Below are 25,066 nucleotides of genomic sequence, written 5' to 3'. Positions count from 1 at the left end.
TCATTTGCTGCAGCATTCTACTAACCTCCTTAGCTATCAGTAATTTAAAACGAATAAACCGAAACGCATTAATCACTCGACCATCCTTCCAACAATAATAAAAAGAATAATAACTGTACAAGATGCACACAACTCGATGTAATAAAGATACACGTGTATAAGCGAATTATTATATTTTTACTTGTGCGAGGAAGTAATTTGGAGATTGCTTATATGAGACGCATTTTTCTATTCATGCGAATGTTCCAATCGAAGTCCGTAACCGAAGCAACGCCACAATGTACCTCGGGAAGGATCAACCCCCACCTATGCGAGATCATTGTTTTTTCCCCCGGGGAAAGTTGACCAGGGAAAGCGTCCTCGCCTCGAGTACACTTCCCTCGGTGCAACCCCAACGTATGCAAGCCACTTGACGGTATTGGCGACGCTGCCCAAGGACACTGCGTCTGGACAGTGTCAGTCTTCTGTAACCCGGCCATCCCTGCTCTCGCTAGGACTCCGACGTGTTGACGTTGCAAACAAACGTCTTTCAATTCTGCAATCATCCCTCTCCCTTCTCACAGTCTTTTTTACAAAATTACTAAATTATTTCTGCTTGGTACCGATACACTTCATTATTGTTCCGATCGCTGGGAAAAGTATATTTAATGTTACAATGATATTTTAAAGATAGATCAATCTCTGAACATCATGTGCCCAGCAAAGGAAAATTTGTTTAGTTTTCCCTGATAACTTAGATGAAATTTAGTATTCCGAGGAACACGTGTCGCATAATTTATATTATGATTCTCAGTACTTCAATTGTATTATAAAATTGATTATATTAATATCCAAGCTATATTTTAAAATTTTGTCATTTTTGTCAGTTTTAAAGCTATTTGAATGAAACTTTTAGAAAATACATTTCCTTGAATGCAGAATGTTCCAAGCCGGTGTCTACGAGAGGAACGTGAAGTCGTTTCACCTAATGCCTTAGTTCTTCCTTTTCCTTGTCTTTAAAGGGCGTTAAAAAGACGTTCACCGCGAAAGAGATGGAAATTGAAAAAAATATTTCAGTGGTGTTAGAGAGAAAAAGACAGAAAAGTATTTCAACGTAATCTTATATAATTATTTGTAGAATTAATGGTAAACGATTTGCACGTAGAATAGTCCAACTTTTTGTCAAATCTTGTATACGAAACTTGGCCAATTTATCTACCTATTGTGAAAGTTGTTGTACGGTTTCGCGTTCACGATTACAGTAATTACTAGAATCTGCTTTTGCGACCGCACTCGTTAGATTTTCTTCTAAACTCACACACCTTACGTAACTATTGCTAATTATTTTTAATTCGGAGAGATTTATAAAGTCCGATTCGTATTAATTGTTTTATGAGAATCGTACTTACTAATTGATTAAAATACATGAAATCAAAGAAGTATGAGAGTGCCAGTTTCCTATTACAATTTTTTGCTTCTCGAAGTAAGTAATTTAAATGGATTTCCTGGACTGATCTTAATTTCCCCTGGTAATACTTCTTGTTTCCTTTCTCGATTTATTGCAATATCTAATGGTGAGATATTAATTTGCTTAAAATATCTTGACGTTCCTCGTACAAAATGTTTTTCTATTGTATGTTTCAGGCTTGTATGAATTTACATCAGATAACCTAAACCAAAAAATACTAGTACAGTATTATTTCTATTTTACGTTGAAATACTTTTCCTATTTTAATAGATAATTGAAAGTATGCTTCCTCAATCTTAGTACAATCGTTTCATAATTCCATTTTCTTTTATTTGTTAAAAGAAATGTGAGTATAATTGTGCCATCTGCATTCGGAACGAGCAATTTTATCATTACTGACGAGAACATCTTATTAAAAACGTGAACATATAAGCGCAGTGAATGGAATATTTTTGTAGTCGTTCCCCGTCGGTGTTTTAATATTTTATTGTTAATGGCGAAACAAACATTTTGTGGTTCAGCCTTTGTCTTTGCCAAATTACACATATATTTCCCGCGTACGTATCTTTCGTCGCGTTCGTAAATTAGCTGTTCATTTTGTAAATGAGAAAAGTAGCTAACTACGCAATTAACCTACATTTCACCTCAAATTACCGAGTTTCTTCAGCAAATCCGTTCTCGTCTTCATAACTTTTTCATCCGTACACACGTATTAGTACACATTTTTCTATCTCTTCTATATATCTTTTTACATTATCATTTTCATTCGTTGTTAATTTTGTTCCCGAGTGGAATTTTTTCGTTGTTACAACAGTTAATTAATTAGTTCATAAGTTCCATTAGAATTTTATGCATACACAACGAGGAACGCAGCCACGTTATATAATTTTAATGATAATGGCGTACACTACTTGTATTTTTTTTTTTTTGGACGGTGCTTGAACATTCCCTAATTTGCATCAGAGGAATATTAATTTATTTGCTGTAATGCCTTTTATCGATGCACATATCAGGGTCGAGTTTTAAAACAGCTGCTTTTTCATAATGAATCTCGCCATTTACATTGTCATTACCGGATTGCTGATCTTTATGCAAGATCACGTTTTCGTAAAATGGTTCAGGGAAGCTGATGTCGAACAGAACATTTTTTCCTGGTACCTTTTACTTAATTGAATATAAGGTAAAAATGTTATTAAATATCATTGTAACTTTTATTCTATTATTTTATACACATTTTTATATTTTACAAACAAAAAAGTTGATTATTATTATGTCTATTATAATAAGCAACAATAAAACTAAAAATATGAAAAAAGCACAACTTAGTACTTATTTGTAATTTGATAATGACATCAATTAGAAATTTTATAAGAAATATATGGTTTATAATAAATGGTGGATTTTGAAGTAAAATTGTCACGAATATCGATGATTCATTAAATGATATCATTTGGTTTGGGCGTGGTCTGACATTCGTGGTGAAACTCATTTGATAAATTTTACTTGTTTCTATCTTTTTAATTTCAATATCGAAGCACGTTCTTTTAATTAAATATATCATAATTGAAATAAAATTATGTTGATAATTCTATTTATTCCCAGAAGACGACAATATTTTGCTGTAGCTGAAGAATATTATAATTATCAACATAATTTTGATTAACTTTGTGTATTGATCAGAAGCTGGTTAACCTAGTTATTTGACAGTCGCCGTCATAAATAAAACGGAAGGAAGCACATTACAGTAATTAGTCTGTTAATACCTTGTTTTTTAACCGAGATGTGACGATTGTTTTCGATCCATTAAATGGAGCACCGAACATTTCACTCGAGAGTTTGTTATTCATCTCTAAATTTCCATCGCAGAAACACTTAGCGTGTAATTGCCTGTTAAGTGAAACAATGAATACTCCTCCATTTTATCGTGCATTAATGTTAGATTGTGGCAGAGCCCCTTGCAGACATTTTCATCAATACAAAATATTGCGCTTATGATTTACATATTTCCTTTTTAACTGATTGCCGTTCCGTATAATTGTATAAATGAATAAATTTTTTCATATTCTATACGTACAAAATACGCTTGAAAAAATTCGTTCGGCTTCAAAGCTAGCTTCACATTTTTATTTTGTTTTAAAGAATTGCAAGTACTGATTTTATCGTCGACACTCGTCGATGATTGACAGAGTGCCTTTACAGAAAAATTTCTCCGTGTTTTAAAAATGTTAACATATAAATAATAATTATCACGTTGATTTAAACAAAATTGCAAATGAACGAACACGAATAGATCATCCAAAACACTCGTCTTTTATTGGAAATATTCAAGACTCGAGTGTCGTATGCAGACTTCTGCGATCGACTGCGCGTTCACCGAAACCTTTCAGATCATTCCGATGGATGTTATACGCGTTCAAATAATTTGACTCTGTTTCTCTCCCTATCTCTTTCTCTCTCGCGCGTCAATCAAAAGGGCACTCCATAATTTTTCGCTCGACATGTTGCGATTCTGAAACTCCGGGAACGTGTGTATCTAACGATCAAAAGAGAAACGGAACCACGGCGAGCGCAACGAGAGCCGTTCGTGTAAGTGCACTCCGGCTTCCAATTCATAGGGCACGCATCACCAATAAGATTTATCAAGTGGCCTACACACGAACGAACGATGCTTTCTCTGCAAGTCCTCCCCATGAAATATAAGTAAAATTATCGAATCCGTACGTATTCATTACACTGCACGGTTGTTTCATGGTTCGTCAACCGTGTGTTCTCTCACGTGGGTGCTCCTATTGGTCTACTGCCGACTAAAGAGTTACCAGAGAGTGGATGCTCATCACAGCTCGATAAGCTTCCTGGTTGCTATCGAGATACAGCCAGTCTCTACAAAGTAACTACTTTCCACTAAACGTCGCGCTTTATTGCTCAATAAAATCTCTGAAACGGTCTGTGCAAGGGAATCGATCTTCTGTGTATTAAGTATAACGAAAATCAATGATTGCACGAACAAGTGGAAGTAAAAAAAAATGATAGGGGGAGAATTGAGAAAATTGGATGTCACGAACGAACTCGCGAACCTTTGTGACATAAAAATATTACCGAAGACTGATTAAATATTTCATTGAAAGGGTTAATCCAGTATTGAGTGGAGTGATTACATTGTTAATTAGATCTCGCTTTTACGAACGAGTGTGGATTAGATCAGCATTCGCAAATTAAAGAATTATAAAGAATAGGTTTGCTTACGTTAAACTTTCTTGCACAAGCAGAAATTTCGAAAAGTTGAGCGAACGTTGTAAGGGATTATGAGTAAAATAAAAAAAGTTTTATCATGTCATCCATACTGAGCTGTATTCTGATAATAACTTTGAAAGTTTGTAGTTATAAAGGAATTTATATTTTTCTGGAACAACGGATGCCCTTTTTATGAACGATAGCTTAAATATTAAAGAAACTATTATCCTGTAAATATAAGGGGTATTATAAAAAGTTATATTATGTCGTCATAAATAAGAATTATCTTGTAAAGTTTATTAGTACATAAAATATTATTACAAAGTGACTTTTTTTTTTATATTTTCGATGAAGATATAAAACCAATTTATAGTTATTGGAAAATACTATGTCTCTGGTTTTTGTTGTTCATTTTTTGGATTACGAAAATATTTTACAAAACTATTTACCGTCAGAACAGAAGGTTCCCAGGAAAATGTTAAACTCACACGTGATAACGCGGCGTTAGATTGGTTGCACTGACGACCAAGACCGACGTTGGGTTTTTTAGAATGTTATCTCGGTTTTCAGTTGACCTACCTAGTTTCCTTTATTGCAACTTATCGAAGAATACAAGCAGAATTTTAATTCAGAAAATTTCATTTAAAGATTGCACAATATGTTAATAACAAAGTAATTTTTAAACTTTATAAATCTACATAAAATGGTTAAACAAACATTTCTCAGTATATATTTCTAGAATTACCGCGGATGTCTAAAAAATTAACATAATTGATACATTTAATAAATGAATTATTAATAGGTAATTTTAATACATTTGTCCAACCTAATTTTCAACAAATCATTCCGGTGCACAAAATTTATTTTGCCGAAAGGAAGTTGGTTAACTTTGTTAATTCCTCTTTACCCATGGTACAACGCTCAACTTCAAACATTCGAACAGTTCAAAATATTTTGATTGTCTGATCAGTTGTTACCCAGTAAAGTGAACTTCACTCGATTCGTTATGTGCGAGTGTTCATTAAACTTTAGTCGTAACTGCATCGCCAACGTGTATGCAATTTCGAAATTTCATGAACTGTTCAACGAAAAACTGAAATCACAGACAAATTAATTTTGTGTGTTGAAAGTTACATTAAACGAAAAATATGAAAAGCCTTATTAATCCATGTTGAATTTGCTGTTATCAAAGTTTTTAAGAACGACAAGATTAAAGCCGTTACTTTTAAGAAGAACGGTGGTGGTACGCTTATGTTCTTTTTTCTGTCGCGTGTACTGAATTTTTTTCCATACGATTAATCCAGGATTATAGAGGCTCTTACGCTGTTTGAAGAACTTATTTTCTGTTTTTTAATTCTGACAAGCTTTTCTTGGCTTCTTTGAAGTCTTGAAATATTGGCGGTCGCCGCGGTGCACGTGCTGCACGTTGTGGTCTTCTGAAAACATTTTACGCTAGTCTAATTTGTCTCTATTCCATAGATAATTAATTGCTGTATCGAACGGTGGTTACAGTAAAAACTGCTCCTTTAATACCTTGAAAATGATGGTCATAAATAATTCAACAATTTCATGTGGATTTCACAGTCTGTAAACTAAAACATAGTTTATTGTTATTTTAAAAATGTTTGTTTATTTAAATTCATCCAATTATCAGTGTAAAAGTTGTCGATGGCAATCAACATTTGCATGAAAAGTTGAATCTGTTCCCCAATTTGATGAGTAATTGTTTTTTCGGTAGTAAACTAATTAAAAAATTGTTTAAAATGGATTGAAGCAGGTGATAAATTAAAAAAAAATTCAATTAAAATTTTTTAATTGTCTCTGAAGCAATTTTGTTACACAGCAGAATATTTTTATCTGTTCCAATTAAGTTATTGCGTTTCAATTAATTGAAGTATACATGTAAGCTATATACTCGTGTTATAATAAAAATCAATAAATTCGTAGCAGCAGTTTTCATCCGTGTTTAAACGGCACTCTGTAAAAAAATGATTAAACGAAGATAACAATGCGATGGCATTGTTTATGTAGTTTGTGTTCATATTATCCTTAACTAAAATCCTGACGAAAACAGTTTAGGTCGGCCGGGTGTAGATGCGCATGTAAAACACGAGGGATGTTCAGCTGTGATACAATTACAGTTTTTAGTGAACGAGGGAGCTTTGGTGTCCGCTACAGCAGATGACACCTTGCATCTATGGAATTTCCGGCAGAAGATCCCACAGGTCGTACAGAGTCTCAAATTTCAGAGAGAGAGGTCAGTCTTTATTATTTCATACTTTCTATAATATTTACTTTATATTACATATTTATTTCACATAAATTTCACATAAATTTGTACATAAATTTCAAGACACTGTTTATTTCTCAACTATTTGTTAATTATAAATAATTCCAATTTAATGAAGTAATAAAGGAAATATATAATATTATATATTTGCTATGAACATCTTAACGCTGTCATCGCTAAAGAAATTATTCACTTTTGTAAAATAAAATGTTCGAAATCGTAGAACCATAGCACTTCTCTGTTTTATAGAATAACCTGTATCCATCTGCCATTGCAAAGTAAATGGCTGTACGTTGGAACGGAACGAGGAAACATCCATGTGCTTCATATTGAGACGTTCGTTCTTTCCGGATACGTAATTAATTGGAACAAAGCTATCGAAGTGTAAGTATGCGAGTACTTTCGTTGATCGAACGTTTTATGGATACGATGTGTTATGAAAGAGAAAATGATGGCTGTGTACAATACTGCTTCAAAAATTTCGAAAGATTTCGCGCGAGTTAAAGTAATGAACGGCGAAGTAATGAACGAATTTTATTCATATTTTACGGGAATTTCCCGGTTCAGGAGAGCAGAATGTTGAGATTAAGAAAGTGCCATTTTATAAACAGTGCTGACCCGCATAATGACGCCGTAAACTTTCTGGCATAAAGCATACGGCCAACTAACACCAATATTACGATGTTGCTAGACTAAAACAAAGATTCTAATTTCCTTTTTATTTTAGACTGAGTAGCGTTCCGGGATTCTGTGTCTACGTTTATACAGATTTCGGAATTTCCATAAATCCTGGCTACAGTGCGTTACATTTACTTCCAAATACACCCACATTACCGTTGAAACATTCGAGATAAGCCTTGATTAATCTGTGAATTTCACGTATTCTTAGGTTACATGAATGTAAATTGTATGATAAAATAATACTTACACTATTTCATTTTCAATCGAAATACCTTTATTAGAGGAAATTAATTAATTGGTTTATTAAATCAATGCCATTTATTCGCGACTGTGTTAGATATTCCATTACAAATAATGTACACTATTTTCTTTCACTGAAATGATAGCATTGCATTATTTGTGAAGTTATTCTTTTATCAGACATTTTTAATGCATGGTCGAAAGAACCGTTCCAATCTCTACGAGCTACGAAATTGGCTGTAATAGCTTATATTGGCGTTACATAGTACACTCCTAATCTGTTGGAACACTGTGCCATGTTTGAGAGTACGTACATAGTTCAAACACTTGATCCAAAACGAGAGATGTCCCGAACATTTCACGTATACCATTTAGAGGGTCATAAAATCAGCTTCCAACGTCGTGTTCTCGATTCGATTTACATTTATTGGTAATAAAGTTAAAGTTAGAAAATATAAATACAAATACGCGAATCATTTAAACATAAAGGAATTTACTGTCGACAGTTGCGATTGAGATTTGTAGAATCTTTTTCTTTAATCGATCATTAACTTTGATCTAATTTAATTCGCAAAGTACTGTTATATTTTCTGATATGATACAGCAGTAAAAGTTTAATGGAAAAGGAATTATTCAGAACTATGTATTGGCAGAAAACTCGAATCTTTCTTTATGACTTTTCCTCCGAAATTGCATGCCGATATATTTTTTCATCAGGAGTTACAACCACCGTTGTATTTCGCGAAATATGCACTTCCTATCCCCCTTCCAATTTTCTCGGTTAACTGGTGTAAAAAATAAATCCGGAAATTGGAATCCTTCACGTGAATGCACAACCACGAAAAATCCGAAGAAAATCGAGTTTCATATGCGAATATTTTCATGTGATTAAAGTTTTAAATGTCAGCCATCCGAAGCTTTGTAATTTTTAAATCATTGCTTTAATTCGTGGTTTCGTGTTGCTCCGCGGAACAAGACAACGTCTCTAATTATACGTGGCTGTTTTATACAAGGTGATTTTAGCAACTAGGTCAGATTATAGCTATGTTCTGAAGAAGGTTCGAAAGAATTCCAAACACAAATTTGATAATTGTTTTACATTCTGTAAATGAATAAAAGGTAAGGGTCATTAACAACTCGATGATTTATATGAATGTTTTTATAAACAAATACGAAACATTATTTTCAATGTTCAACTATCTCTCTTCATTTTGTAAAACTTGGCACATGAGGTTTAATTATGTTTTTAAAACTAATTAAGTTACAATATTTTTATATTTATCAAAGATATCAATAATTGTAAAAAAGAAAAACATAATGCAATAAATTAATGAATTAACATTTCTGCATCTAGTCTCGCTCCATGCAAAGGGGCGGAAATCGGTCATAAGGTAGTGCCATTCCTGCTGGTATTGGTTTACAAAATCTCCACTAGATGGCAGATTTTCTCGCTACTCAAAGTGTAAGCCTAGGGTGATATATGGACGTCGACGAATGTGTTTCGTTACTCTGGCTTCCCTTCAAATCACGCATAAATCTTTCGCCTTTTACTAAAGATTTCCGTGGAGGGGAGCACTTGATGAGTCTAAATTGACAATTTTTTGTAGTACCCGACGAAAGTTGGGTCATTATATTATGGAAAACTTAAAATTTTTCGCAGGTTTCTTGAAACTCTCTTATCGAGAAAGTCTTTTCTTCTGTTTTTCCTGTGTTCCGAAAGAACATGTTGATTCTGAGTCTGTCGGGTACAAGAATTTGTACTAAAGAGCACATTCTTATCGAGGAGAAAATTCTGTCGGAAGCTTTGATGTTGGAGTACAAAATGAGAGACCTTGAGGATCTATGTCATGTATAGGCAATGTTGCCGGGTTCTTTGTAGGCGTTTACCTTCATCACTTTCTGTCGGCCATTAGATAAAAGAGAAGGACTATGCGAAGTACCTGAAACGTTTGAAAGGGTTGAAAGCGACAGCAGTATTCAACGCATAAGATTATAACATATAGTTATATGACTTTCTTTCGTAATTTGCCAGCTAATGTTAATTTCGATTCAAGATTCTATTACTAAAATTACTTTTCTTGCAACATTACATATATTGCAATCATATATTCTTGTATAATTGTTTAAAATTTTTATTTGAACGTTTTTGTACTTGATAAATGTATAAGGTAAATATTAGAAATTATTATTTTTTGTTATTGTTGGGTATTATAAATGTGTAATAAATAAGTAAATCCCAAAGTTCAAAAGATACTATCTTTTGTAGGAAAAGATAGTATCTTTAGCAACGTTCAGCGTTTATAGAATTTTCAGAATTAGTTGGCAGGTGAAATTAATTAAAAAAGGAATTGCATTGCAAGCCAGGTTTACTATCTTACTACATTGTTTACCTCGGACGGTATACATGTATAGTTTGACATTCAATTGAAGCACTGCTGTTGAAAGAGACGCATAGGTATAATGTGATCCTAAAATAGAACCTTCAGAAGCATCTTCTATTCATATTGCGAGACGAAAAATTCTATGCAACATTCTATTTGAATATTCAGTAATAATAATTCAGTAATTAGCGTCAATAATTTTGCTATGGAGAGAACTCAAAATGCTAATTAAATTCTTCAGTGCTGGAGTTTTTATTATATTAAAGCGGACATTCACAGAAAAAAAATATTGAACTGAAATATTATAAAATTCTGCGGATGTTTAACCTATAATAAAAATACTAGTGTAGCCATATCGATATTTCTTCTTTATTTTGAAACTATCGACATTTCAAAATCAATCTTTTATATTTTATAAAATTATTTAACATTTCATAGAGACTATTTTTGCTGTAATTTTCAAGATATTTAAGGGAAACAATTTAAACATTTTCTAAACTGAAATTGAAACAATAATTTTTCATAAAATATTTATGATTTTTATATAATTCATTTTCTTAATAGAAAATATATAACAGTTATATGCACTTTTCAAATGTCTCAGTTGCTCTTTTATGAAGATGACAGGTACAATGTATATATCTTTGATTTCACTGTACTATGGTTGTCAGCTCGTGCAACTTTCTGACTTCTAAGCATGTTGCGCTGCTTCGTTGCACACTACGTTTACCTCGTTTAGTTCTCCGTTACCATTTTCTGTTCCCAAATTGAAACCAGAAATTCAATAAAAACAATCTAGAGGTATTTCAAAACCTTCACTCGCAGCTGTCGTCGCCAGTTTGAAGAAGAAATACAGGTCCGTTGCCGGAGTTTATACAAGAATTGCAAACAATGAGTATGTTCAAAAGAAAGCTCGATCTGAAATATGTGTCTTTTCTATGAACAACATCGAAAATTTTTGTTAGCCAATTTCGTTCTTTGCGCTCGCCGAACGGTAAACGGAAATTGAAACTTTCTTTTTCGATAACATAAGTTCCTTATTCGATTGGAAAAATGTCTACGACACAAAAGTCGTTCGCAGTTAGTCTCAGGTGGTCGAATGATTTTTGAAGCATTATTGTATACTATAGTTGATTAATTATTGTACACGGAAAACAGAACTTTTCATATGTTTCTATGTATAAAGACTGGAAAATAATTAAATTTAAAGAAATTACAGTTACTGGATATCTTCGAAAAATATTGAATGATAGAATCTAAAATTAGAAAATTCAATACTTTGTTAGCAATTATGGATAAGCATTGTGCTTTAATTAAAGCCGCACTTTTAATTCAGTACATATTTAACGATGAATCAATATATATATACGTTGTAAATTTAACCCACGTGAGACTCCTATATTTCTGCTTTAAACTCGGAAAAAGTAGGTTAATTAAAATTGATGATACAAATTTATTATTTGTGTTAGGTGACTAAAAAGGCTGCAGTCAATTTATAAAATGCAATAAGAGGGTTAAGTTTGTCAAAAGGGGATTCATATTTTCAAAGTAAACGTTATTATAAAAATGTTTTACTGAGGAGTTGCTTTTAAAGGTTTATGAATCAGAACACGAATTTTCACTTAAGAAGTTTAGAAAATAATAAATTACGAATTTCATGTTTGTAGAAACTTATATTATCAAATTAATTATTCACAGTTGATTTTATGATGCCCAGAAACTTTTATCGGTGAATAACAACTCTGAAATAAAGCATTTATGAACGTAAATTAATATGAACTTTACTACTCTTTTAATATTCTTTTTTAATATCGTTTATAAACTCGAAAATCATATATTGCTGTTAAATATTTAAATATAATAAACTTTAATATTTTATCTCGGTAATTCGTGAAGATTCATTTGAATTTTAATCAAAAGGTCGAATGTTATTTATGGTGTGCAAATATTTTTGATAAAATGGGATTTATTAAAATTTAAAACGGAGCCCCAGGATTTATATTTACTGTTACGATAAATCGAGAAACGAATGCGGCAATGTCGTGTTTTATAACTATCATATTTTATATAATCAGTTATATGTAGACTGTTGCGTATTTCATCAGTGTATTTTATTTTCCTTCGGTATTACAACCTAAATCTCTTGTTTAATATGAATTATATATTGCTTATTCTTTCACAAAGTAATATTATTGTCTAGGTATGATAAAATATAATATCTATATATTTATATTATAGGATTCTCAAAATAATTTTTTTAGATACATAGTTTCATGCAGACTGTCCTAAAAGTTAATCTCTCAAATTTGCACTCAGAAGTAACTCTGCAGAATTAACAAAATTTTCCTCAAAACAATTAAATTTTTCTCTGAAATATTTTTTGGCATTATAAACATTTACAAAAAGATTCGTGGAAAACAATTTAAACAGAACTCCGTACCTATTATTGGCTATAAAAGTTTCGAATGTTCGGAACAGGTAATTAACTTTTAGGCAGCCATGTATTGAGGAAAAGTATTGTTATACCTTAAAATACATGTTTAAATATAGACATGCCTCTTTTCATGATGTATCACTCATTATCGATGTATCTGTCGATACTAATACGAAACGGGTGAAACAGAAGCTGCGCAAAGCGCAGAAGAAATCTGTCGAAGCGAACTGTTTAAACGAGGAGTGTGCAAATGTTTAAAATGAAACTGTGTCACGGCGGAACTATGTTATTTAAAGTAATAATTATGAACATATCTGTGTAGATATACCGATACATATAAACATTGAACAGACGCACACGATAAACACACACACATATATAACCACTCATCGACACCGAGGCTCTACACACATACACACACACACTCAGATTATTATATATGTATATATATTTTTCAGATTTAGAAAGACCCATCCTGGTGCTGTAGTACACTTGAGTGATAATCCTTTAGATTTGAGCAAGGTACGCGTGTTTTTGAGTACATTTTTATTTTGCATTATTCTCCATCCTTACAACCATGACGTCATACTTTATTAACATTACATCGAAACAATTGACATCGACTCGAGTCGAAAGAGAATCATGATTATATTTTTAAATACTTTTGTCAACGTTCGTTCGCAACGTGTTCTCTTACATTCCTTCTGGTCGTGTTTTATATTGTGCCGAGAATCAAAAAGCGTGTGCTTGCATGTTGTGTGTGTGCATGCGTGCATGCTATTATTGTCGTATAAAAGAATTTTAAATAGAGTTATTTCTTTTCGATGAAATTGCATTGTCGAATTTCTTGTTGGCGCATCTCACACATTCGGGAATTTTGATAGAATCCGCGAATTAAAGATTTGTACAAAATATTTATATGAATCTTTATAAAATAATATAAATAATATATACTTATATACTTTTACAAAATTAATCCTTGTTTCACACATCGTTCGAAGTAATTGACTATTAATATTCTAAATAAATTGGAAAACATTCAAACGTTCGTAAATCATGATTATTAACTTTGAATTTCAATATTGAAAAATAAGTAACAAATATGTATGACAATTGGCGAACGATCAAAGTTTCTCTTCCCGTTCTTTTTTTTTTTTAATTTGTTTTTAATCTGTGGTTGGCTTTATTTCTTTCACCGTTATTTGGTAGTCGGTGTTCAAGTTATTCTCGTGATTTTACGAATAACGTTATTTAGATAGCATTTTCATTTGTATAAGACGTTTGTATGTTTGAATAACGTCTTCATCCTTTTCCCTCTTTGTCCCCCCTTAATTTTATATCAGTTTAGTACACATAGCGATATCGTTTTAATTACAGAAGCTAGAACGAGTTACACGATAATATTATCTCGTGACCATAATCACTCATCCCTTTATACGTTCTGCAGTGGCTCGTCCTTAACGTGATTCCATTAATATCTAATTGTGTTTGTATACGTCCGCCGAGGAACAATATTATTCGTATAACGAATACATGATGATCAAAGGATTTCTGCTTTCATATATTCATAATTTTGCTTGTCCAATCTCTCGCGTATTGTTCAGGATATTTTTACTGGAATATTTTCTGAATTACATTGGAGCAACGTTGACATACAATTATGAAATCGATTACGATACACATAAGCTGTTGATATTCAATGACTTGACATATTTTTGAAACATAAATCACATTAAAAACATAATTTTGCTTTCGGATTAAATCGACCTGAACGCTACGTGAGGGTGGAATGTGCAAAGTATCAGTGAACTAATGGTACACCCTTTGAAAAAGTTGATTGTACGTAACAAAAATATCCAATAATATCTTTCAGATATGGTAGAGTTATTTTTGAAAAACTCTCGAATATTTTGAATAGAAGTACGACTTTCACGACACGCAGCTGATGCTTTCTATACATATCGAATGTTTTATCACTCGATACTGCTTTGATGTTGAATTATACAGAATTATCTATAGATAAAGGCTGGATAATTCGTCAGTAATTGGTAATTTACCTTATAAATGTGAACGATTGAAAACAAAAAAATACGTGTCATTATTTCTCCAAGAAGTAACTTTTATATTTATGAAAACTAGTACGAGTGAATTCTGTATCGTTTTTCTATGAAAAGAGGTTATTTCAGGTTGTTTGAAAAAGAAAACAAGGTATATAGGATTTTTTAACGAAATATTTATAGAATTACGTGAATAGAAACGTAAATAAAAATAGAAAATATTCATAATGAGTTCCATTAAAGACATAAATTTGTTGCACCTCTTAAATACCGCTCGTTGCAATTTATATCGGCCCTTTTTGTAGGTCGCTCGGTACAGCCTAACGTTAAAGTAGCATAAAGCAAATAAAAAAAGAAGAGGGGAAGGTACAGCCTGGAATTTCCAATTAAACTCTCACTGTTTAATCTCCACGTGTCAGTGTCATGTGTATCGGCAGCAGAAATGCACGATCCCATTAAATCGTCTAGACGTTCTCGTTGCGTTAGAAACTCGTCAACTCCCCTCATATTACAGTTCTTGATGCAATTTGCGTGTTATCGATCGTTACACTGAAAATATGGTATCCCATTAAAGTTCTAAGGATCATTCTGCACCGCATTCTCATCACCGTTTTTCATTGTGTATACGTAACTTGTATTATAATTTTTACGATGCGAAACGATGCGACTGTATTATGACATTGCATTTTTATTGCAGACATTCGTGTTCAGAACTTTTTTCCTTAGCCTAGACGTTTAGGAAAGAAACAGTTCCGCCGAACGTGAGACAGCACGCGCCGCATCGTTCACGATCCTCAATTCTGCTTGCAGATGCTGATAGGATATGATTCGGGACAGATCGTTTTTTGGGATTTGAAAACGAAGAACGCAGATTACAGATGCCAAAGCGATGTACCGTTGAGATCGATAACGTGGCATCACGAGGGTAAACAGTTTATGTGTAGTCACACCGACGGTTCTCTGTCAACATGGACGGTGCGCCAAGTGAAACCAACAAATGTCACGCACCCCCACGGTAAAAAACAATTCTTCTTTTTCCATCGATGTGTATGCGCGATAATGTTCGATGATATCGAGTATTTTCTGTATTGAGGTTGTAATATATTCTCTTTATACGAGGCATTTTTTAAATGGTGCTGTATTCGAAAAGATGATTCCCCGAGAAAGAATGAATTTTTCATACAGAACAAGATTTGTTTATTTGCAGTTTCTGTTCTGAGGAAAGAAAAGTTGAAAATTTGTAGAGTACATGTGTACTTAGGTGACATGATTACATATAGGTAATATAATCGATGGAGATATAGTGCAAGAAAATATTAGCGAAGAAAGATAATATTTTGTTCGTTTGGAATTCCGTTTTCGAGAAAAAACGTTAAGTTTTTGTGATGTTACAATATACATACATGTACTATACAATCAGAACAGTAAAATTTGTCTGCTGAAATGCAAAAGATATTTCTTGTTTGTTACTATGACCAGCACGATCGCATATATACTTTTTACAGCAAAAACTACGAAGGATGGTGAACCAGAACCATGCAAAGCAATTCAGAAAGTCGAATGGAAGCTTTCCAGATCAGGGTGAGTTATTATAATATCTATCTTTCTTATTCGTTGTCTATAAGTAAGTTCAGAAGTATCGATTTTCAAAATTTGAAATAACTGAGTTTCTTAGAGGGCTTAACTGATAAGTACTACTGGCGAAACTTATAATCGGTTATGATTATAATTAAAAATTGATTCATTAAAAATTGATGATAAAAATTTTCATTTAAAATTAACAAGAACTTTATTACGCTATTTGCAAATGTTTGAATAAAGTTTTAAATAAGTAATACGTACAGCAATCTTGGAGAAAGCTTTTACTCTGACAAGTACACCGAGTATCGGTTAATATCGTACTTTTTATTATTTCCTTAGGGAGGCATACGTTATATTTTCCGGTGGTTTGGCGTACGATACGACTGGGCGAACTCCAAGCATAACTGTTATACACGGGAAAACTACTACTGTATTAGAAATGGAACACAATGTGATAGACTTCATAACGCTGTGTGAAAATCCATGGACCAGTGGTATATAAAATTATTTTACAATTTTTCCTTTAATTTATCTGCATGAACAATTCTAGAAAGTATGAAAAATCTTTGAAAAAGTTTTAAATATCTAATATTCATTGAAACAAATAGGGAATATTTAATTCATTCATAGATTTAGATATTAATTCTGAAAAAGACACACTTAATGGCGTATGACAAAAATGGTTCAGGGAAATTCAAGAATTTCCCACTTTGCTAAATTCGTACTAAAATAGAAAACATACGTATGAAATATCTTTTCTGGAATCCTGAAATAAATGTCTGGCTTAAAATGGACATTTATGAACCTTCATCTTTATTAAACCACTTAAATATGCATATAACTGGGTATCTACTTAATGAGTATTATATGGCCTCAAATAGCTTGATTTCTTTTCATAGATCATTTTATATAATAATTTAAAGTCTTCCATTTACAATAATTTTGATTTACAATTTCGGATAGTCTTCTGAAACATTTCTGACACATTCCACGCATATGTAAATTACTACGTAATAACAAGTGGCAACTAATAAGTAAACGATAAAGTAAAAAGTTTAACTACATTTTCTAGAGTTCATATTTTATTATTTTTTGCTGATTTGTTTCTTCCACACAGCACATATTAACACTCCAATTACATTATTCAAATGGTAATAAATAATTCCACTTATTTTTTGTACAGATTATCAGGATCCATATGCTGTTGTGGTTCTGCTGCAAAACGATTTGGTTGTGATAGATTTATTAACTCCCGGATTTCCGTGTTTCGAAAATCCGTACCCGATGGACATACATGAGTCACCGGTGACATGCTGTGCATACTTCGCCGACTGTCTATCGGATTTAGTACCTGCCTTTTATTCAGTCGGATCCAAGTCACAGAAAAAGACAGGGTTCAGTGAAAAGGATTGGCCGATATCCGGCGGAGAATGGAGTTCGAGCTCAAGTAGTTATAATGAAATTATTGTCACGGGGTAAGTAAGTACTTAAAGTTGGCAAAGTATCGAACGTGGAACTATTAAATTGAATTGTAGAAAACTTGGATCTAGTACATTAAAATGTTACCAGACTATAATAAAATAGTAGTAACATTAAAAGTATTATAAACATATATTTTAATTGTATAAAAAATACTATTTGTAAGTTCAACATTGATTTTAAAACAGTAATAGATTAATATTAAACACTGAGTGTTTTGAATTAAAAAAAATTTTTTTTTAAATAATAAAACAATAACGAAAGTTGGACATTGTTAAATATACAATATTATATAAATTTTGTCTCGGAAATGATCTGATCAGTTATATAGGATAACATTTTATTACGTGGAATATTGAACGAGACATCAGAGCGAAAATATTTTTATTATAGGCACGCTGATGGCAGTATAAAATTTTGGGACGCGTCTGCGGGTAGTTTACAAGTTCTTTACAAACTGAAGACGGCGAAACTTTTTGAAAAAGGTAGAACGCGTAGTATAGACTCAGAAGAAGATCCATTGGCGATACAACTGATCTTCCTATGTCCCGAAAGTCGGAAGTTAGCGATCGCAGGGAGCGGAAAACACGTTGTTTTGTTTAAATTCAAAAAAGTAGAGAGTATGTCTGAGGTAGTGGTAAGTAATTTATTTTTTTATTCCCCAACCGCTTTCGATTATTATCGTAACTATTAATAACATTTATTACTCTGGAAGAGTACTAGACATTGTGTATCTTATACACGCAATGATATCTTAAACACTTATTATAGAAATACTTTTGAACAAATAATTGTATTGTAGATGCGGTAAGCTTCGTGCAGGGTAGGATCCTAAGGAAGTAATTTTAAGAAACATTGAATTTTTCATTTAAATCTTTTTGCTATTTTTGCGTGATTAACTTTCCCTGCCACAATATTGATATTATGCATTTTGTTTGTGGAATCCCTTACAAATTTCAATCAATACGTTAGTAATAATGAGTGGCCATAGTGTGACGCTTTCTTTATTTAACTACACGCGTAGTTAACAATATTTTAGTAGTTAACAATATTTTGTTAAGGTTGACGTTACGAATACTTTAATTTTACAGTACCATTTTTATAGTATTTTGTTCTAATCACATTTTTCTATGATGATCCATTTGGAGTGTAAGAAAAACTTGTTTATATCCACTGTAGACATTGGACATCTCATTGACGCCGGATCAAGCGAAAGAGGTGGAAAGCTCGTCGGATCACGACTCTCCGGCTGGTAATACTTCAGGAAGTAGCGAAACTAAAAACTCTGAAACGAATCAACCACTAAAAGTTAAGAGTGGTTTACAGAAGCGAGCTGCAGGCTTTCAAGCGACACTGATCTGCTTAACGGTTGCTCCCAGTGGAGAACAGCCTGAAAATATAACATCCCTTAGTTTGAACACTTCTTATGGACTGTAAGTATCAAAATTATGTTTAACTTTTTATATTCTTTATTATATTATTCTTAGTCTTCATTGCTCTGTCTTCGAGGAAGTTCAAAAGTAACATTTGTATATAACACTTTTCTTTCTTTTTATTTCTCCTTTTTTTAAATATTACATATAAATTTCGGAAGCACGTCTCTTTCATGAGAAATGCCATAGATACATTGAATATTCATCTTTTTAAATGTAAAGAATTTGAACAGAAAAGGCAAATTTTTGTTGTGAAATGTAACGGATTTTTGGTACTTTATTATATGTATTTCACAATATCACATTTATTTCACGGAAATTGAGAAATAATTCAAAATGATAATTATTTAATTTTAGAATGGCTTACGGAAATGAGACTGGTTTGGTAGTAGTAGACATCGTGCAGAAAATTTCTTTGGTTGTATTGAGCACAGCGGACATCGGTGGTAACTCAGATCCGTGTCAACGCGTGCTTCGCAGTCCTAAGCGACAAGACGATTTGAAACGAGAGAACGATGACAAAGCGAGGAGTCCTAGCACAGATCAGGTAAAATGTATTTCTCTTCTAATAATTGCCGTTTTAAATGTTACAAATTGTTACCCTTTCCATACTTCTTCGACTACATCCAAGAAGATATTCTTAAAACTTTTATATATATATATATTTCTTTTTAATGCTTTTCCTAGACACTAAAAGTAATTATCTTCATTATTGCATGATTGTAAAAAGACTACAAAGAACTTGAATGTTCAATTTGTTACTAAAATTCGTAACTATAAGTCTTCTTATCCTTTGTAAATATTATGAAAAGTTTCACTTCTCAATAATGTTTATCATAATATGACAGCATTCATATACCAACATTGAGACTTCATTAAATAATTACAGTTCATACGACCTTCATTAATAGAATCCCAACAGTGTTATTTATTTAGGTGTTACCATTTCCTTTTAACATTGCACAGGACCTTTAATAATAGTATATAAGTTAAAGAGAAAACATTTTAGATCAATAAACCATTTAATTTTTCAGAAAAAGTAACTGGCGAATTACATTATTTAATCAAATTAATCATATTGCCCTACATTTTTTACATTCACCATGCTAAGGTAGAAATAACAAATTTTAAACAATTTTTAGCAAAGACAATAACCAACATTACGTTAAATTATCGAATAACAAACCGACTAACTATTTAATCGAATAAAACGTACATAGGTAATATTACAAGAACAATTTCGTTTTTGTATTAACACTTTAAAATATAAAAAGTGTAACTAACATTAAACACCGAATACGAAATACGCCATTAAAATTTGATCTTTTCATTTACTCTATTATTTTCTTAGTTCATAATTGTCTCACAATGTTCTAATCCGTAAGCTGTTTTCAATTAATTCATCTTTTAGATAAAGAAACTTTTAATACTTAAGTTAATATAATAAAGCAGTATCCTCGTATATTCCAAGCAGAAAATTTGCAAATGTGTAGACAATATATATTTTTAATATTACCAAAAGTTTATTGTTATATAATTAATAAGAAAGTATTGATATTCGTACAAATAAAGAAAACATTCAATCAATAAATTTTGTATTTGGTAAGTTAAACTTTAAAGACACTTTTCCTATGTAAATTATTAAATGAACGTTTTATATTTTACTCGAATTTTGACAGTTTTTCAATACATTACTATATCAAAAATTCTTGATTCCTTTTTTAGCATAGTGTTTTTAAATAAATTATACATTCTAAGTTTTATGGTGGAATATGCAAAATGAAATGAAACGAAATATTTCTCAAATTGCTCCGTTAGTATTGGAGTATTAATACGTTTATTTTCTGCTTGGAACATAAGATAGATAATTAGAAGAGACGTAATTACTCTATCAGAATAAATTAAGAATTTTATAAACAACAAACGAGAATGTTATCGGCAACTAGTGGTCAAACTTGTCATTTTCCATGTGCCGAAGATAGAAATTCAGGCGTAACAGATTTATGTAAGTCACCACATTAACAAATATCTAAATTTACGTTAAAACCATCAACAACAAATAATATTACATAACCGTTATTTATACACGTCGCAAATATTTCCATTCTATTTCCAACATCGAAACTACCGTTTTTTAATTTTAGAACAAACAATGTATTCTTTCTAAATAGCTACTCATGTTTCTTATGCATTTAATGTTTAGCCGACTATGTGTCTGCCCTCGTTGAAACAAGTAAGAACAATATATTTTTCGTTAATGAAACAGCTAGATTGTTTATTTTCATTTTATGATATGCGATATTACTTTGTTAATTAACGAATAAACAATACTCGACGGAAGTAGGTAGTACATAGTAGATGATTTTTCAGTTTTACCGTTGGCTTTCGTTTATTATATTTACTATGTTTAGACTTTCGATCGATGTTGAACATGTAGTACCGACCAAAATATAGCCGAAGGTGCTAACAAATTACTATAAAAAATGGCATCATTGCAACTGTGGAACTATCGAACACAAATCACGTTCAATATTACTAAAAACACAAATAATATATACGAGTGCGCCGATTTTCACATAAACGTTTGATGGCATCTGTGCACGTACCAAAAGTTAAATTGATGGGTGCAATGGCACAAAATATTCAAAATAATAAAAATGACAACGAACATACATATAATATTCGATATCAAATTATTTGCGAGTAAAGACGACAAGTGTATGGAGGGTCCAATAAATCATAGTGACTGAAAACTCGTTGCTTGTAAATTGTGTTGAACAAAACAATAACTTTTGTACAATTATTATAAAATATATTAAGAACTATAAGTACGATTTATACTAAAGTAGCTACGTTTTTTTGAAGTAACTACGATTCTTTTTCACAATTATTCAACGTGATTTTGTATTACAGATGTTTTCAATAATTACATAAACTTTGAAAATTGTTCTGATACTCTTTTAATACGTGAATGTAAATTTAATATTTCGAATTTTTTATGTTACGATCATTAATATTATCATATTGTATTATCTGGTAATTCGATGATACAATGTTTATTGCTTAATCATAGAAATTGTAATGTACTTGTATATGGTGTAAATCCATAGTTTTTCAATGATTAGCCTATAGGTAATTTGTCTTATATAATAAGAATATTCTGATTCTTAATTTTCCTTTTTCATTAAGGAATTGAAGAAATCGGTAGACCACTTCAAGTACATTATACAGCATTTTATTTTATAAAACGTATTATTAAAAATAAGCAAGTCAAAGTAACACAGGTATATTACAGATTATTTATGTTTCTACAGATATATGCTGATTTATAACAACGATTTCTGAAATGTTTCAGCTACGTATGATTATCACGACTGTAACTGACAACATTAATCAGGTCGTGACAGTTGTATCAGGTGATTTCAAATATTTCTAAACGTAATCACCAAAGTCATTCAGCTAGTTATTTTATTGACTGAGAACTTTAGAATGTCCCAATACATTTGCTTGCAACTATGCAAATTGTGACAGTAATTTTTCATTTTGAATACGCTAGATATACATATTTTGTAATCCAAGTAGTCTATGACACCTGAAACGATACATGCTGATGATGGCTTAAAAAATTTGAGAAACAAGGTGCTACATTATCGAAGTAATTGAAACATTTTTTAAATGCCTCTCGCAGGAAGAAGTAACTTTCAATATTCTTCGAGTAACGAACATGTTATGTACGAATATGTTTTTCACATGTGAACGGTGTCTTCATATTTGAATGTTAAAAGAAGAAACTAATCCGTGCAAATTGGAAATGAAACTGTTTTTTTTTTAAATATTTGGATATGCATGCTTACTATTTAGTAAATGGTTGATAAAATGTATTCGTTTACATTGTTGTTTTAGCTACAAATGCTAAGTATGTTTAAGTACATTAACGCACGGATAATTATCTCTTGTGTTTCGATTGCGTAAGGGCAATTACCAAATTTAGATTTAATAATGTAAATCATTATATAATATTGTTTCAAAAAAGTATCAGTGCTATACCTTCATGACAGTCGTAGTTAATGTTAACAGAAATGTTCTATCACCATATTAAATACATTTAATATAATACAATTTTATTTATGTAATTAATTTGATGATACGTAGTATAATTATTCGTACGTTAATACATTAATTACTGTTATATAAACATAAAAATATGTATTTATGTGTACTGAAATTTCTTCAGGCATACGTTATTTAAGATTGCTTATTTTCTAAAAATTTATTTAAATTTAAGTTTTGTGCGATGTTGTTATATTATTGAGGAATTCATACCCGAACATTGGGTCAAATATTTGTTCTTAAAATATTTAAAAAGATTTGAAAATGAAAACTACAGTACCACTACAGGGATTAACCCTTTAAATTACAGTTGTTATTTTTTTTTTCATTCATTGCAGTTATCAATTCATTTTAAAATAAATCATCCTATTAAGAAATAAATATTGAAATCATAAACGTATAACATGTTAAGGGGTTAATAAAAATATTTGTGTAACATAAACACATTATGGAGTAAACTTAATACAAGTTGTGTTAATATCAGAAAATCTTTAAACTGCTATCTACGAGTATACAAAACTTTTACAGTGCTTCTTCAGAAATCAGGATAATTATATTCTACGTAATATCTAAACCTTTTAAAAGTCAGAATCAGAACAAATCAATATTAATTAAATAATAAAATTCTACACTGCATTGAATTTCTGAAGAAGCATGGAATTTCGGAATATCTATTCACATTTTCTAAAAGTTTCCTCTGTAAAAAGAGAAGATAACAAATATATCAAGATATTGTTTCTATGAGCATCTTAGGTACTCCATATGTAAATCTTTAACCAGCGTAAATTAACTTGCATTTCGTATATTGTTCAAATGCCTTCCCTTATCTGCACTCTTCATTGTTATCATTTCAAACGACGTCTATTTGGGAAGTGACAAGTGACCATACGTTTGCGATATCTATCCGTTTGAAGACTGACCTGAGCACCATTTATATAAACATATGTTTTCCTATTTGTAACTGAACACCTATCTACTAAAGGTATTATATTTAACGTAGCATAATATACAAATAGAACCATAATATTATATTATATTAGATTTTATGGCCATCAGAGTTATTCGTGGGGTGTATATGCTAATTAATTAAGAAGCGTTGCCACATAATAACATTACAACACATGCAATAATGCTGTATATTGTAACGCATACATAACGTGAAAATGATTTGCTTCTAGAAATTTAGTCTTAAATATTTTTGCTGTTTCGTGTGCATTGAATTTATTCTGCAAAATCCAACATGTTGAATTCATCAGACTCACCGAGACTCTACTGAGCCGTCTGAAGCCTTATTAGCAATGGTAGCTGACAATGCTCAACAATCGCAACAGTATCCACCCCGTGGCGAAAACCAAACCGGGTGCAATAACGAGAAACGAACCACAGAGGAATCCGTAAACGAAATCTGTAAGCCCAGCCATACCGTGAACGAAGAGGATTGCGCGAAAAATCATGGTTGGAAAGGATTCAGCCTGAAGAGACAGCTTAGCAAGGTTGATCTGAAAATAAAAAGTACTTTCACGCCGACATTGGTGACGTCTCAAAATGGGGTACTTGTATGCTTTTTTTTTTATATTCTTCAAATATACGTTCTGTTATAGATTGTGATTTGCAAGAGAAGTTACTGCACTTTCTTTCCAATTGAAATATATATCTTCCATGTCCGAGGAAACTTCAACATTCATATACTACTATAAGAATA

General features: G+C 31.6%; 1 protein-coding gene and 1 non-coding gene across 9 annotated transcripts in view; both read left to right on the top strand.

Moving 5' to 3' along the window:
- Positions 1-25,066, top strand: part of Tomosyn (syntaxin-binding protein tomosyn) — a 78,002-nt gene that overhangs the window by 25,683 nt on the left and 27,253 nt on the right. For 4 of the 8 annotated variants that reach the window (XR_012998706.1, XM_031985811.2, XM_076368065.1 and 1 more), the window contains exons 3-13: positions 6,753-6,935; positions 7,218-7,352; positions 13,163-13,226; positions 15,572-15,776; positions 16,267-16,342; positions 16,682-16,836; positions 17,526-17,817; positions 18,215-18,458; positions 19,001-19,254; positions 19,612-19,801; positions 24,621-24,914. Coding sequence is in view for 7 of the 8 variants with exons in the window: in XM_031985811.2 (XP_031841671.1) it covers positions 6,753-6,935; positions 7,218-7,352; positions 13,163-13,226; positions 15,572-15,776; positions 16,267-16,342; positions 16,682-16,836; positions 17,526-17,817; positions 18,215-18,458; positions 19,001-19,254; positions 19,612-19,801; positions 24,621-24,914 (2,092 nt within the window). In the remaining variant the exon portion in view is untranslated. The remainder of the gene's footprint in view (positions 1-6,752; positions 6,936-7,217; positions 7,353-13,162; positions 13,227-15,571; positions 15,777-16,266; positions 16,343-16,681; positions 16,837-17,525; positions 17,818-18,214; positions 18,459-19,000; positions 19,255-19,611; positions 19,802-24,620; positions 24,915-25,066) is intronic. The other 4 variants (XM_031985813.2, XM_076368067.1, XM_076368066.1 and 1 more) reach the window with 2 other exon arrangements.
- On the top strand, positions 9,394-9,516 carry LOC116430986 (U5 spliceosomal RNA). Its single transcript, XR_004235839.1, has one exon. It is a non-coding gene; the product is annotated as a U5 spliceosomal RNA (small nuclear RNA).

Source organism: Nomia melanderi, chromosome 5, assembly GCF_051020985.1.
Source record: "Nomia melanderi isolate GNS246 chromosome 5, iyNomMela1, whole genome shotgun sequence".
Taxonomy (NCBI): Eukaryota; Metazoa; Arthropoda; class Insecta; order Hymenoptera; family Halictidae; genus Nomia; species Nomia melanderi.
The sequence above is the reverse complement of the archived record's forward strand: the minus strand, read 5'-3'. Positions and strand labels throughout refer to the sequence as shown.